The sequence below is a fragment of the Etheostoma spectabile genome, chromosome 5, assembly GCF_008692095.1.
Source record: "Etheostoma spectabile isolate EspeVRDwgs_2016 chromosome 5, UIUC_Espe_1.0, whole genome shotgun sequence".
In the NCBI taxonomy this organism is placed as follows: Eukaryota; Metazoa; Chordata; class Actinopteri; order Perciformes; family Percidae; genus Etheostoma; species Etheostoma spectabile.
Window position 1 is genome coordinate 11,356,156 of NC_045737.1, and position 13,581 is coordinate 11,369,736.

The window sequence follows — 13,581 nt, forward strand, 5'->3', positions numbered from 1 at the left end:
GGTAAACGGGTTGGATCGCTATTGATAGTGTGATATTTATGCACGTAAAAGTGAAATTACAGTATACCATTCAGAGGGAGCTTTCAGGGCAGGGTCAGCATGAAGTCGACACCAGGTTGCAGGAATAGATCAGAATGTGTAAACTAGTAGAAGTGTCTCACAAATAAGGAGTTGGGTCAAAGGTCACTCCGTCTCACAGCAATGGATCAACTGACCACTGCAGGACAAGAAGAGACTATAAGAGACAAAGTTATTCTGATGGTCATGGGTCACTCTGGTATAGACTTCCGTGTGTATATAGAGTCGGCTCACTGTGTCATGAAAGTTTGTTCACTGTTTGAATAAAGCTGCACATGATTTAAAATCATTGGACACGTCATCTTTAAAATCTTCATCGTCGTCTCCTGATCTCAACCCTTTATCAGCTTTCTCAACTTCAAGTGAACCGAACTCTAAAAGACTTGGAAGCGAACCGAGGCCATTGTTTTTAAGTGGGCCAGAGTTGAGTTGTTCAGTCTGCACCTGAGTTCGAAGGAGCTTCCCCCCCCCCACACACACATACAAATCAACCGGATTATCCTGCGAAATGCTCCAGGGTTCAGTTAAAAACAGAGCAAACAGCTGAGGTGTAAAAGCAACCTAATAGTCTAATATTGACTCTCTTGAGCTCTGTTTTTGGTCTCCTGAGGTAAAGGCTTCTTAGTTGTTAAATGTTAACCAGATAGTTGCTAACTACAGTATGTCTCTCTGCAATGTAGTGCTGAGCAGGTTATATACAGGTTTTTCTGTTCTGTTTAGAGTATGTATATATTAGTGTGTATATGTTTTGTTTTGGTTGTTTTTGTTTTGTTTTTATGTGTATGCACAGTGTGAGCAAAGAAAAATTCCTCGTATGTGTCCTCATACCTGGCGAATAAAGCTGATTCTGATTCTGATTCTGTTTCTGAAAACAGTTTACAATGACCCTATGAGAGCTGTGAGAATAAGCCAAAAACAGAGAAGTTGAAGGACTGCCAGCAAAACAATGAAATAAATAATATAAAGCTCCGTAAAGCCACGGTGAGCTGTATATTCGGCTGTAGGGTCATTACGAGATGTTTTTCACCGTGTCAATTATTACATTTGTTAATACAGAGTTTTTCCTAGTCTTGCATTGCTTGTACACACAGCAATCCGGGATGGGCAAAAAACGTGTTCTGGTTTATTGGCATTTCTTTAAACCAATCACAATCGTCTTGGGTGGAGCTAAGCTCCGGAAGGAGCCACTGCAAAGTAGCCTTGGGAAGGAAGTTGTTTTGGTGGAACATGTGTGCGTTCACAGGGTTGATATGGATTTATCCTGCAGAGATCTGAGGACCAGGTAACCATAGTCCTCAGAAATTGGACATCTGGCCAAAAAGAATATCCGGCGGAAGTTTTAAATTGCCATTTTTTCTCAATTCTTCTTATTTTAGCACTGGTGGTCCTTAGGTGAGGCCCCAAAAAATTCCTATATTCAAGAAAAAAACATGTAATATCCCTTGTGTTGTCAAAGTGTTTTATATCCAAAAGTATGGATTTCTTGCAACAAAATTGCACAAAAATAACATTGATGATTTCATACAACATTCTTCAGGTAAAATTAATGATTACTTTCATTGATTTTTTGGGTTGTTTTATATAATCTTATAGCATTTTTTTTTTATTTTTTTTATTGGTTTCAAAACAGTATCTGGACATCTACCCATCTGTGACCCACTCAACATCCTCTGAACTATTGGTCAAAATAATTCATAATTTCTGCCTTTTTGACTAAAAACTCATGTATAATAATTTAATATGAATGAAGTTTGTTGACCATAAATTCCAAGAACAAGTGTAAAACCTTTTATTAAACCAGCTCAGGTTTTAAAAAAAAAGCACCAACAGAATGGAAAAAGTGACAAACAAATCCGAAAAAGCGACAAAAACATCGGAAAAGCACAAAAAAAAAATTCATTTTCAATTTTGACCTGGAAGGACAAGTTCCTGGTTAACGGAAAGACAACACAAGAGAAATATACAAATATTGATTACAGCGGCTTTGAAGAACAAAAATCAACACAAAAGTCAATGAAATATTCAGGGCGGCATTCTTCATGAAAGTTGCAAAACTGCCAAGAGATATGTAAATTCTTACACATCCCGTGTTTATCTTTTCATTAGGTAGAAGTTAAACACAAGGTGGGAATAAATGCGGAGCAATCACAGCTACAGTTGTACAGCTGAACAGACCAAAGAAGGAACTGCTCGGGGACAAGTGAGTTAGCACCGCAGCAGAGAGACGGCTGGATATCTGAAGGGAATCGCATGAAAGGCATTTGTCCGATTGTTCTTCTTCAGTGCACCGGCTTGAGCAACAGCGAGATAGTGATCTATTATTTTCTTTCAGTGCTTTGAGTCAAAGGGAGGGCACTTGGTTCCTGTTCTCTACAGACTCTACAGCCTTGTGCCTGTCTTACAAATGCACCTTAAGGAAGTTACTGAGCTATAATCCCAATCTAACAGCTAAATTGTGATCAAAATAGTTCCATATTTTCATGTTTACTGCAAAAGCTGCATATAAATGACTTAAAATGTTGTTGAGCATTGGGAGTGTTTCTGAAGTATCCCAGCATCATTTGACAATCAGAACAGAAGCCAGCAGTGGAAAAGTCTGTCATATTGTTGACACAAGTCAGGTGACAGATACAGTTAATGGGTTAACAAGCTTAGTGGAGCTGCTACATTCAACACAGCATCAGTGACATTAAAGAATAAAGAGCTGATGGTGATCACATAGTCATCACATACTTTTAACCTTACAAGTTAACAATGTGTGTACATGTGTGTCACATAGATAGTTTTGCAGTTTTTACACGCTCTAATGTTGGATTCGTTTTTTGCCTATATATTACATGTTTGTGTCTGTAAGTGTGTGATTGTTTGCATGTGTGTGAGGCTCTGTTAGGGTGCTGATCCCTGTATGGCTTTGGCACACAGGCACAATTTTCAACTCCTCCCCTCTGCCTTCAGTCAGGGTGTGATTAGAGCCAATACAATCTTGGGCAACCTGCACCGAGAGAGAGAGAGAGAGAGAGAGAGAGAGAGAGAGAGAGAGAGAGAGAGAGAGAGAGAGAGAGAGAGAGAGAGAGAGAGAGAGAGAGCAAAAGAAAGAGTGGGCAGCCACACTGGTGCACTCTGGTGGTTCTTGACACGGCGTCACTGTTGCTTGATCTCCAACAGTCCACACTGAAACTACTCTGATCCCAGTGGCCTTTAAAGTGGACGGGCGGATTTTTCTTCTCAAGAACATTTTTTTCCCATTTCATGGTAATGTTCCCGGATTCATGAAAGTGTTGCAACTCTGTGAGCTAATATTGTCTCAGCATTGTCGACAGTGTGGTTGTGGATACATCTTTTTTTTTTTTTTTGTGGAGAACATGCTGTCATTGCCTACACCAGAAGAACTTCCACTGACAATCACGTCTGGGTCATTACGTCTGGAAACATGGAAACTGCCTTTTGAGCACTACCAAACAAGACTGTTTAGCTGGGAAATGTAAGAAAGTAACTGCAACATAGAGAAATACTTTAATGTCGTGAGCAGATTTATGATGCTTGGAAGAAGTGCAGATTCTTCCGTTTTGTTAACTTTAACCTGAAAAAACATAACTTTAGCGTACAATAATGGACGGCAACCTGAGCACTTCAGGATCCTATGTGATCAACATAACCGAACCGTACCACCCGGCAGCGGGCCCCTGGAGCCTCGTCATCCTGGTCGTCATCATACTGACTATAGTGGTGGGTAACCTGCTGGTCATCATCGCCGTGGCTCGCACTCTACAGCTACAGACGACGACAAACATTTTCATCATGTCCCTGGCGTGCGCCGACCTCATCATGGGGGTCCTCGTGGTGCCTCTCGGGGCCACCATTGTTGTGACGGGCAACTGGCAGCTCAGTGACACCTTCTGCAATTTCTGGACGTCTGTGGACGTTCTGTGTGTGACGGCGAGCATCGAGACGCTCTGCGTCATAGCAGTGGATCGGTACATAGCCATTACGAGGCCGCTCCGACACAAGGTTCTTCTCAACAAGTGGCGCGCCAGGGTAGTGGTTTGTCTCGTGTGGGTCGTGTCCGCTTTGATTTCCTTTGTACCCATCATGAGGGGGTATTGGCGCGACAATGACGACGAAGTAGCGAAAAAGTGCTACGATACCCCGACGTGCTGTGACTTTGTGACCACCAGGGCCTTCGCCATTATCTCTTCCATAGTGTCCTTTTACATTCCACTGCTTATAATGATATTTGTGTACGCCAAAGTCTTTCTAATAGCCGCACGGCAGGTCCAGCTCATTGATAAGAATCGCATGCGTTTCCAGAACGACTATCCGACGGCGCAGGTGCAAGTCGTCCATGTCAATAACGTCCTGCCATCGGCGTGCGCAGGCTCCAGCGGCTGCAGCGGCAACGCAGCTCGGAGAAAGAGTGCCAAGCGGAGGCCGTCGCGGCTGATGCTCGTCAAAGAGCACAAGGCCCTCAAGACGTTGGGGATCATTATGGGGACCTTCACTGTGTGCTGGCTTCCGTTTTTCGTCGCCAACATCATCAACGCGTTTGAAAGAGACATTCCCGATGAGAGGATCTTCCGACTGTTAAACTGGCTGGGTTACATCAACTCCGGCCTCAATCCTATCATCTACTGCAGGAGTCCAGAGTTTCGAACCGCGTTCAAGAACCTGCTGGGCTGCCCGTGGCTGTCAACCATGTGGGTCAATACTTTCTACAAAGAGCTGCGGACTCGCTGCTCCTGCTTTCTGTGGCAGGCTGAGTCAGGCACGGCTGGCTCGTTCCAAAAGTCTCTGACCGGGAACACCGAGGGCAGCGGGAGCCTGGCCAGTACTCTTGGAAGCAGCAAAAGTGACGGCAGCATACAGTTCAATGACTCAACAGAGCCAGAATCTAAATTGTAAGTCCCCTTATCCTTTCTTTATTTTCCTTACAGTCAAATGTGTTTTAAATATGATAAATACTTAAAAAATGGCCACTGTCTAAAAAAACACAAATAATGAAATCCCTGTTTAAAGAAATTGAAGTTTGAAGAATTTTGACAACTAATATACACCTGGACATCATGAACAACAACAACTTAACACTGTTTTCAGTTCATTTTTATAAGATAATTAAATAACATACATTTTTATAATACTATAGATGATACTACAATCTCAGTGCATCCTATTTGAGTGTAACTCGCAGACTTTTGATCACAGAGAAAAAACAGACTATCAGGGAGTGTGTGACTGACCGCGGCTACTGGTTAGAAATCTTTTTCTTATTAACAGTGCTGTGTTCCATCGGTGGTCTATCAGTCGAGATGGGAGCAGATGTTTCAAGCAGAACTGTGAAGACTCACAGCGTAGAATCGATGTCACGGAGAATCAAAAGAATTACCGTTACCAACCGCAGTCACAACGACAAAAACACACGCATGTGAGCTCGATTCAGTTTTACATGAGGTTATAGTAGTTTAGAGTTCAATAATAAATAGCTGCCAACTAAATAATCTAAATGAAAAATAGCATAGAAAACAATGCAACAACTAAAGAGCCATTTTCGTTTCCAGGGAAATCTAGTTTCAAACATATCACAAACAAGTTTGAAGTTAGTTTTTTTTATTCTTAGAAATAGACATTTTAATCCATTATTGATTTGTAAAGGTTTATCTCTATAAATCTACACATGCTCTTGGAATTGTGCATTCTGGATACAACTTTACTTGATATACAGTAATTCCAGTATAAAGACATATCCAAGAAACTATATTATATTTTTTTAAATATCAAAAAGAGTCAAAAGACTAACATTTTTGAAACTTTCATTCATTTCATAGAAAACTGTAGTTTTATGGCCCACTGTATATTTTCTAAAAGTAGAAATCCATATTTGGACTTGTTCTAATACATCTGTGTGCCGTTGTTCAGATATAAACTAGATTGGGAAGAAAAATAAATCCTCTCTGAAACATTGGCTGCTGTTGGGCTGTTAAAACTTTCCAAAAGTAAAAGTGAAACTTAATATTTGGATTTTTTTCCATGTTTAAATAAACGCTGAATGAGGGCATGAGGGCTTTCGCTGTATCGGTTACCTTTAATCAATTTTTGGATCCAGCTGATGTAAAAATATCACTGACGTATGTTTTTACCACACTACTTCAAAATACTTAACAATTTTAATGAATTAGTTTGGATTTTACAGACCCATTCATAATGTAAATATAGTTTATCTTGTATCTAAAAACAGTGACCCAAAGATGAATAGAAAGTGGTTTTGTAAAACCACAGAGCCATGTGACGTTTGAGGACATTTCTAAATATTAGTGTGTCTGTGCGCCCGTCAGTGGGCCCCAGGGTGCCCTGCCCAACACACCCTGCAGTAGATAAATCTTTATCACTTACACACAAGACTTCCCCCATAACTGGAGGGGCTGTTTACAAGACTGACAGCCAATCAGGATGCCGCGGTGGAATACAGCACTGCAAGTCGACAGAGGGCCTGTCGCACAACACAGGAAGATATGAAGTAATCATTAGGAGTAAAAATAAATAAAGTCTTCCATCTTTTAAGTAAATGCTGGCTATCTGAGATATAAGAATTGTTCCATTTCCATGCAATCATGGGTGTAAATTTCATCAACAGTTGGGGGGGGGGGGGGGGGGGGGGGGGGGGGGGGGGTCTCAATACCAATTTTTGAAAGGGACACAAATAATACAGTCAATTGTAGGATGTATCGGATATGTGTAAACAGAGGAAAGCCTTAATGTTACTACTCTTATTATTATTAGAGCATGTACTACTTATGACAGGGGTGTCCAACTCAACTTTACTAAAGGGCCACACTGGAAAATAAAAATCACATCAAGGGACAGACATGCAGTTTATTGACGTGGTATTATTTTGAAAAAAGTCCCATATCTTTGACTGTATTATTACACGTCCCATGTAGTCTTCTCACTTAGAGTGTTGTTGACATAAAGCCCAACAAAAATAACTAGAATAGAGTTTGGCAAACCAAGCAAGACAATGATAAGTACTACATGGCCGACTGACAGCAACCTGTTTCACAGCCTGAATGTGAAAACGTTCTAGTCTGGCTACCAATAGATTTGAGATGGAGCGTTGGTCTGGGGAGTCTGCTCTGTATTTTCTACTGCACAAGAGGTGTGACCAATGGGCATAGTTGAAATGACTCTGTACACAGTTGGATAGTCCTTCAACCAATCAGAGCAACGATCCGGGTGACGTCGAAGCGACAGCGGCATTAACGGGTTTCTGCGCTTCGGTGAAGTTCGGTGGTCGCTGTGTTGAATTTAACCTTCGTGTTGTCTTCCTTTCACCATGCAACTTTGTGTTTTTCTTTTTTTTTTCTACATTTTTGTCAATTTTATTGCAATTCTTTTGTCACTTTTTTTGATATTTTTTCATTTATGTTTTAAGTCAATTTTTCTCGTTTTTTTTTCTCGTTTTTTCAGATTTTTTGGTCACTTTTCCAGCGTTGTAGTTTTTTTTTTTTTTTTTTTTCAACACTCGTTACTTTTTTCAACATTCTTTAGCCGTAGTTCTGATATAGAAAGTTTTTTGTAAACGGGTCAAATTTGACAACATGAGGGTTAAACAACAAGCTTCGTGGTCGCTTCTCTATCGTCATCGTGTTAAACCCGCCACTAGCACGCCAGGTAGATAAGTCAGTTTGTGATTGGTTCCTGCAAAATTGTGAACTAAAGCAGGAGAATTAAACATGCAGGTTTACAGACCAAGCTGTAGAACGAAATCAAATTGCAGACAAAGTGGGCGGGGTTTACCCCGGCTAAAAACGTCTCAAAGTCGACAAATCTGCCAAATTCTGCTTTGAGTGTCAGATAATGACAGTTTGAAAACAGTTTCTTGTCTTTTTGGTATAGCGCACTAGGTGGACCACAATTTATCGTGTGGGGCTGGGTTTGGCCCACAAGCCTTGACTTTGACACATGTGACTTAAAACTTTCATATTCACTGAAACTGCCCCTATGTACCAGTAGAACTATATGAAGCAGGTAAAAAAAAATCCAGCTCCTCTGGCACCCCCTACAGACTGTAGGGCGATCCACTCCACCGCTGCTTTGTTCAGATCCTCCAATCAGGGACGGGGGGGTGTGTCTAACTTTGTGTCAATCATCAGGTGGGGTAGCTGCTCTTGTTTCCCCTAAAACTTTAATACAATATTTATAAATAAATCACTTACTGTGGTCAGAAATTCAAAGATTCGGCAAGATTACAAATTCAATTCCCACAAAGCTTATTGTTGGTTGCAACATTAATTCTAGATATTACTGCAACAGCCCAATTTTAAAAGACAACAAATGTACTTTTCTTGACTGATTGACATAATGTAACAACTTATAACTAATATGTAATCACCAGTTTTGGTTGATGTCTGCAACAGGAATGAGAAGTTGTTGTTTTTTTTTAAGATAATTTTTTGGGCATTTTCAGCCTTTATTTTTGGCAGGATAGCTGAAAATATGAAAGGGGAGGGGGGGGGACGCGGGTTGGAGCCAAACCCGTGCCGGTTGCGTCGAGGAGCAAACCTCCACACGTGGACGGCGGCTCTACCAACTGAGCTGTCCGGCCGGCCGATAATTTAAGCTTTTAAGTGATGTGTCTTGTCACAAAATGGAAATTATACCTTGTGTAATTTCAATTAACATAAGCACAGTGAGGGAGTTTGAAAGTGTTTCCAGTTAAGATTCAAATCCATCCATTTCATTTGAGGTAATGCACGTAGAAATATAAAAACAATTAGTTCAATTTGAGAACTTAGCATCTTCCCAAAAAGTGTCACAGCTCTTACACTCCAGCCCTCGCCGTGCCATGTGAATTCCCATGAGCAGCCCGGTTTTACAAGAGAGGGATGTTTACTCTGCTCTACAGTACACATATCATTCTTCTCTTCTCTTCTCTTTACATGACATCCTCTTTGTGGAATTTCACAGTCGTAATCAATGGGGCTATAAAACGGGAGACATTTAGGAGCATATAAAAGTCTTCCTTAAAAGGAGCCGGGTGGTGTGATGTGTAGTAAATCAGCCCACGGGGAAGGCTCAGCGGGCTTACCCTGCACTTTGAACAGAATTACAAACGTAAGTGAGAGCAGCCGCTGCAGAATGACTGGGATGTTGGCGGGGCCGCCGCTCGCAGATAGGTTTAATGAAGGAACATGACAAACGCTTCAGTCTGGAGCGCTGGAGTGGGTAGTCACTGAGTGCCAATAATGGCTATAGCAGGAACAATTCCAAATGTTGCATGTACAATTAATTGCCTCAGAAATAACTGCTGTATGAGTGTCTATCAAATCAAATTTGAGATATATATATATATATATATATATATATAGTTTATCCTTTACTTTTTCAGACAAATTCAAGTTTTGAATTAATCCCAGGATGCATCTTTTGGTTATATGTGACTGCTACGTGACCCAGATATTCGTAACATTTTGCCCAACGAGGCATTTTTGAAGCAACAAAAATTTGTCATCGCTGCTTCTTTTCACTTACGTTTTTTTTTTTTTTATAACTGTATCCCCTTGAAATTTTTGAATCTATGAACGTCTAAAGGGACAAGTGTCATTACTAATATTTTGAATCATAATAATATGTAGTAAAAAAAAAAAAAAAAAAAAAATAGTCCTACGGAAAAAGGTGGGGGTTGGTGATGGTTATTTAATTCAGTTCAGTTTTATTTATAGTATCAATTCATAACAGGAGTTATCTCAAGACACTTTACACATTATCAGCATCTTTGTTGTCTTTTCTTGAAAATCGATAAAGTTAATTAATTACAAAGTGAGCTACTTTGGCTTGGTTACAGTTCTGCGTCTGTCCCTCTGCTTCGGTTTCACTAACCACTCAGTCTGACTTAGTAACCCCCCCCCCAACACTGGGTATTATGTTGAAAGTTTCTAGTATGTTACATTATTGATTAAACCAACAAAGTTTTGTGTTGGAGTTTGTAACATTCCAAAAATCTTCATTTTGACTTAAAGATTTTCATTTTCACCGTAAATGCATTTCCGCTCCATATATCTTGGTTATCGGTTTCATTAATTAGTAAAAATCGGTAGCGATATCGTCCTTGAAAAACCAGTATCGGTGAATCCATTCTCAAGTCAACCACAGCCCAGGATGCTTGGAGTTGCTGTGACAACAAGTGAAAGCTAGCTAGGCTAGCATTAGCTCAACAGTCTGACCAATAATCACTTACACAAGTAGGATTTGGCATATCTACAACTGCCATCAACAGTCATACCCCTTAGGGCCAAGGCTAATGTTAGCATCTAATAGAGCTCAATAGTGTGGTTGCGGAAGTAAAATCCCATTGATTTCCTCTAGAAGGATTATGATTATCATTCATAATGTCCCAAACCTCCGAGGTAGACGGACCACGAGGTTGTTCCTGCTCCTGTAGAAGCTACAAGTCCACATAAAAGCAACCTTGTTTTAAGAAAAACATGTTTTATTTGTGATCTTGTGGAGAAATACTATGCCACACACAATCCTGAGCGTAACAGCGACGTTTCCGATTGGTTGAACTCCCTGTTACCATGGAAATGTTCACCGTACCCGCGAAACAGCGAACGGCTAGCGAAGCTTCTACAATTGAAGTATACAGTACGTTTTTGTCTTGTACCTTTTTAATTGTTTTCAAAATGGTTTTTTTTTGTGCCGCATCAAATGTTTTATGCTCATGATTCCTGTCGTAGCTAGTTGGCTTGGTTCCAGACTTAAAACGCTTTATTTAATCAATTTTCTTTTCTTTTCTTTTTTTTTTCCCCCCCCAATGGAACAATTGAATGGGGACAAATACTTACAAAGTGGGCGGTCACTATTTAACCCTTGTGTTCTCTTCCCGTCAACCATGAAACATTTTTATCGTTTTTTCCGACATTTCTGTCACTTTTTCAATTGTTGTGGGTGCTTTTTCTGATGTTTTTTCCAAAGTTATTTGATATTTCTAATGGTGGGCATTTTCAGCGCCCAATTTTTTGTGATAAAAAAAAACAGCAAACGGGTCAAATTTGACCCTAGGACAACATGAGGGTTAAGCTCTATTGCGATTGAACAAAAAAAAAACAAGATAATGTTCAGAAATTGCGATTAGACAAGTATTTAATAATTGTTACAGGCCTCTGCTTGGCCTCAGTCATCCCTGTCAATCATCTTTGTAACTAGCATCCCAAAAGAGAAATGGATCAGTCTACTTCCTCTAAACCCTGGGACAACATCCAACAGGAGCTGATGGATCCCAGGAGCTGATAAAAAGCGAGGCACACAAACCCCAGACATGAATGGTTACTAGGGAAGAGCTCAGCACAGAACAGCCATTATCAACGGTTACTTTGTTTTCATAGAAATCCATGCAGGTGTACCAGTGCAGCCCTTATCAACATCCACAGCAGCCTTCAGCATCTGTCACGTATGCACCGTGTGATATGACAAGTCCCATTTTCCCCCCAGATCTTCCACCCAACAGCATTTCTTCTTCATCTTTCCGGTTGTGTTTGGTCATCAGAGCTTAAGTAAATGTGGTAAATGGTCCCAAATTGAGCAATTTGCATGACTTTTTTTTCCAATTCCATTTCCTACTCCATATCAAAAAGGTCAGGGAGATTTTAGTCACAATGCCAGTTTAGCTTGGCTATAAAAAGAGATTCTCAGAGAACTTCTGCTGTAAGTTATACAAGCCAGAAGCAACCCTTAAAGATATTGTAACGTCCTTCAGGAAGCCGTTGTGTTGACTGTTCTGGACGGCAGTGCGAGGGATCACGGGACAAGGTTATTAACGGTTCCTGTCCTAGGTTCCATTCTTATTTTACGACGTGCTCAATCCCACTTCTGACACCAATGTAGAGCTACGAGAAAGAGCCAGAGATATTGAAGAGCCAGAGATATTGAAATCTACGGAAGTTTATTCAACCGCTGCTCGCGATACACAGAGGTCATCAATCTACCCCAGAGTCTCAGCCACGGTAAGCCAACAAAACCTAGGTAACCCAAATGCATAACCAAAACACCAACAGAGCATCATTTCCACACTAGGACAGGAACCGTTAATTAATAACCTCGTCCCATGATCCTTTGCACTGCCCTGCAGAACAGTCAACACAGCGGCATCCTGCCAGCTGTTACAATATTTTATAATGCACCAGGTTAATGTTTACATCAAGAATTGACCTCCAGAAATTGACCTCAAAATGATATGACAGTAATACAGTAATCCAAATCAGATCACTCAAAGATCGATTTTAACCCTCATGTTGTCCTCGGGTCAAATTGACCCGTTTTCCTATATCAATGTTCTTTTTAATTCCCCAAAATAACATGATTGATTCCACACAACGCTCTTTGCCAAGTACAAATCTCTACTTTCATTAATTTTGGGGCGTCTTATTCAATTTTATAGTTATAAAATATTATAATTATAGTTTATTAAGTGGTTTTGAAATAGTACTGAGTAAAAGTTGACATATTCCAGTCTGTGATTATCCATCAACATACATTCATTTAATTTTAGTCTCAATAATTCCTAATTTCTGCTTTTCTCACTCAAACATTAGGTATAATTTCCTATAAATGAGGTTTATTGACCATAAATTCCAAAAATAACTAAAATTAAAGTTAATAAGTTAGTGTTACGTAAATGTCAAAAAAAGTGACAAACATTGAAAAAAAAAGCATCAAGAGTGTTGAAAAAAGGGACAAAAAAGGTAAGAAAAAGTTTAAAACATTGATAAAAAGCGTCAACATAAGGGTTAAATGGAGACTTGATTATTTCAACCCAGGCCTAGCCTCTTGCTCTGCTTCTGTCAGTCGTAACGCTCTAAAGTAGAAACAGGCGGCTGCTGCATTAGCCCTAATATGTGTAATGGAGATGTATTTAAGTAAAAATCTCCATGTATTTGAAAGGCATCGCCGTGTGATATGAGCAGAGGGACTTAGTTAGCACACTTTATCCATGATTGAGAACACTAAAGTTAAGCTAACAGAGAGCGGAACATTGTATTTCAAAGAGACAGCAGCCAACAAGGTTGTGACCTAAATTGCAGCGCGAATGCAGAGAAAAGTCTAATAGACCGGTTCAGAGCGTAGACACAGGGACTAACATTCCTTACTGTGGAATTACAGTACATGAGCCATGCAGAGATGTGGGGAGAGCGCAGAACAATATTATTATCGACTCTTACTCTACAGGAAACGGGTTGAGGGCCCCGGCTGTGCCGGCGCACTGCGATGAAAGTATCAAGAGACTCACGTCAGGAAACGACTTGTTAACATGAAGGAAAAGCAGCTCTACTGACAGAAATATAACTTGCGTTGCCATCACATGCACGCTAAGGTACTTTTCAAACTAGAAAAACTGTAAGGATAAAAAGAAATCACGTTGACAGCAGGGTACAAGCGGCCGAAATGGGTTTCCTCAGGAGGGAGGGGGGGCTGGCGTCTCCCTTAGAGATCGGGTGAGGAGCTCAGTCATCCGAG

The 13,581-nt window shown here is 40.4% G+C and overlaps 1 protein-coding gene across 1 annotated transcript in view; it reads left to right on the forward strand.

Moving 5' to 3' along the window:
• Positions 1 to 3,115: 3,115 nt before the first annotated feature.
• adrb3a (adrenoceptor beta 3a) overlaps positions 3,116 to 13,581 on the forward strand; it is a 19,967-nt gene continuing 9,501 nt past the window's right edge. Inside the window, exon 1 of the mRNA XM_032517026.1 lies at positions 3,116 to 4,973. Coding sequence (XP_032372917.1) covers positions 3,688 to 4,973 — 1,286 coding nt within the window. The 5' untranslated portion in view covers positions 3,116 to 3,687. The remainder of the gene's footprint in view (positions 4,974 to 13,581) is intronic.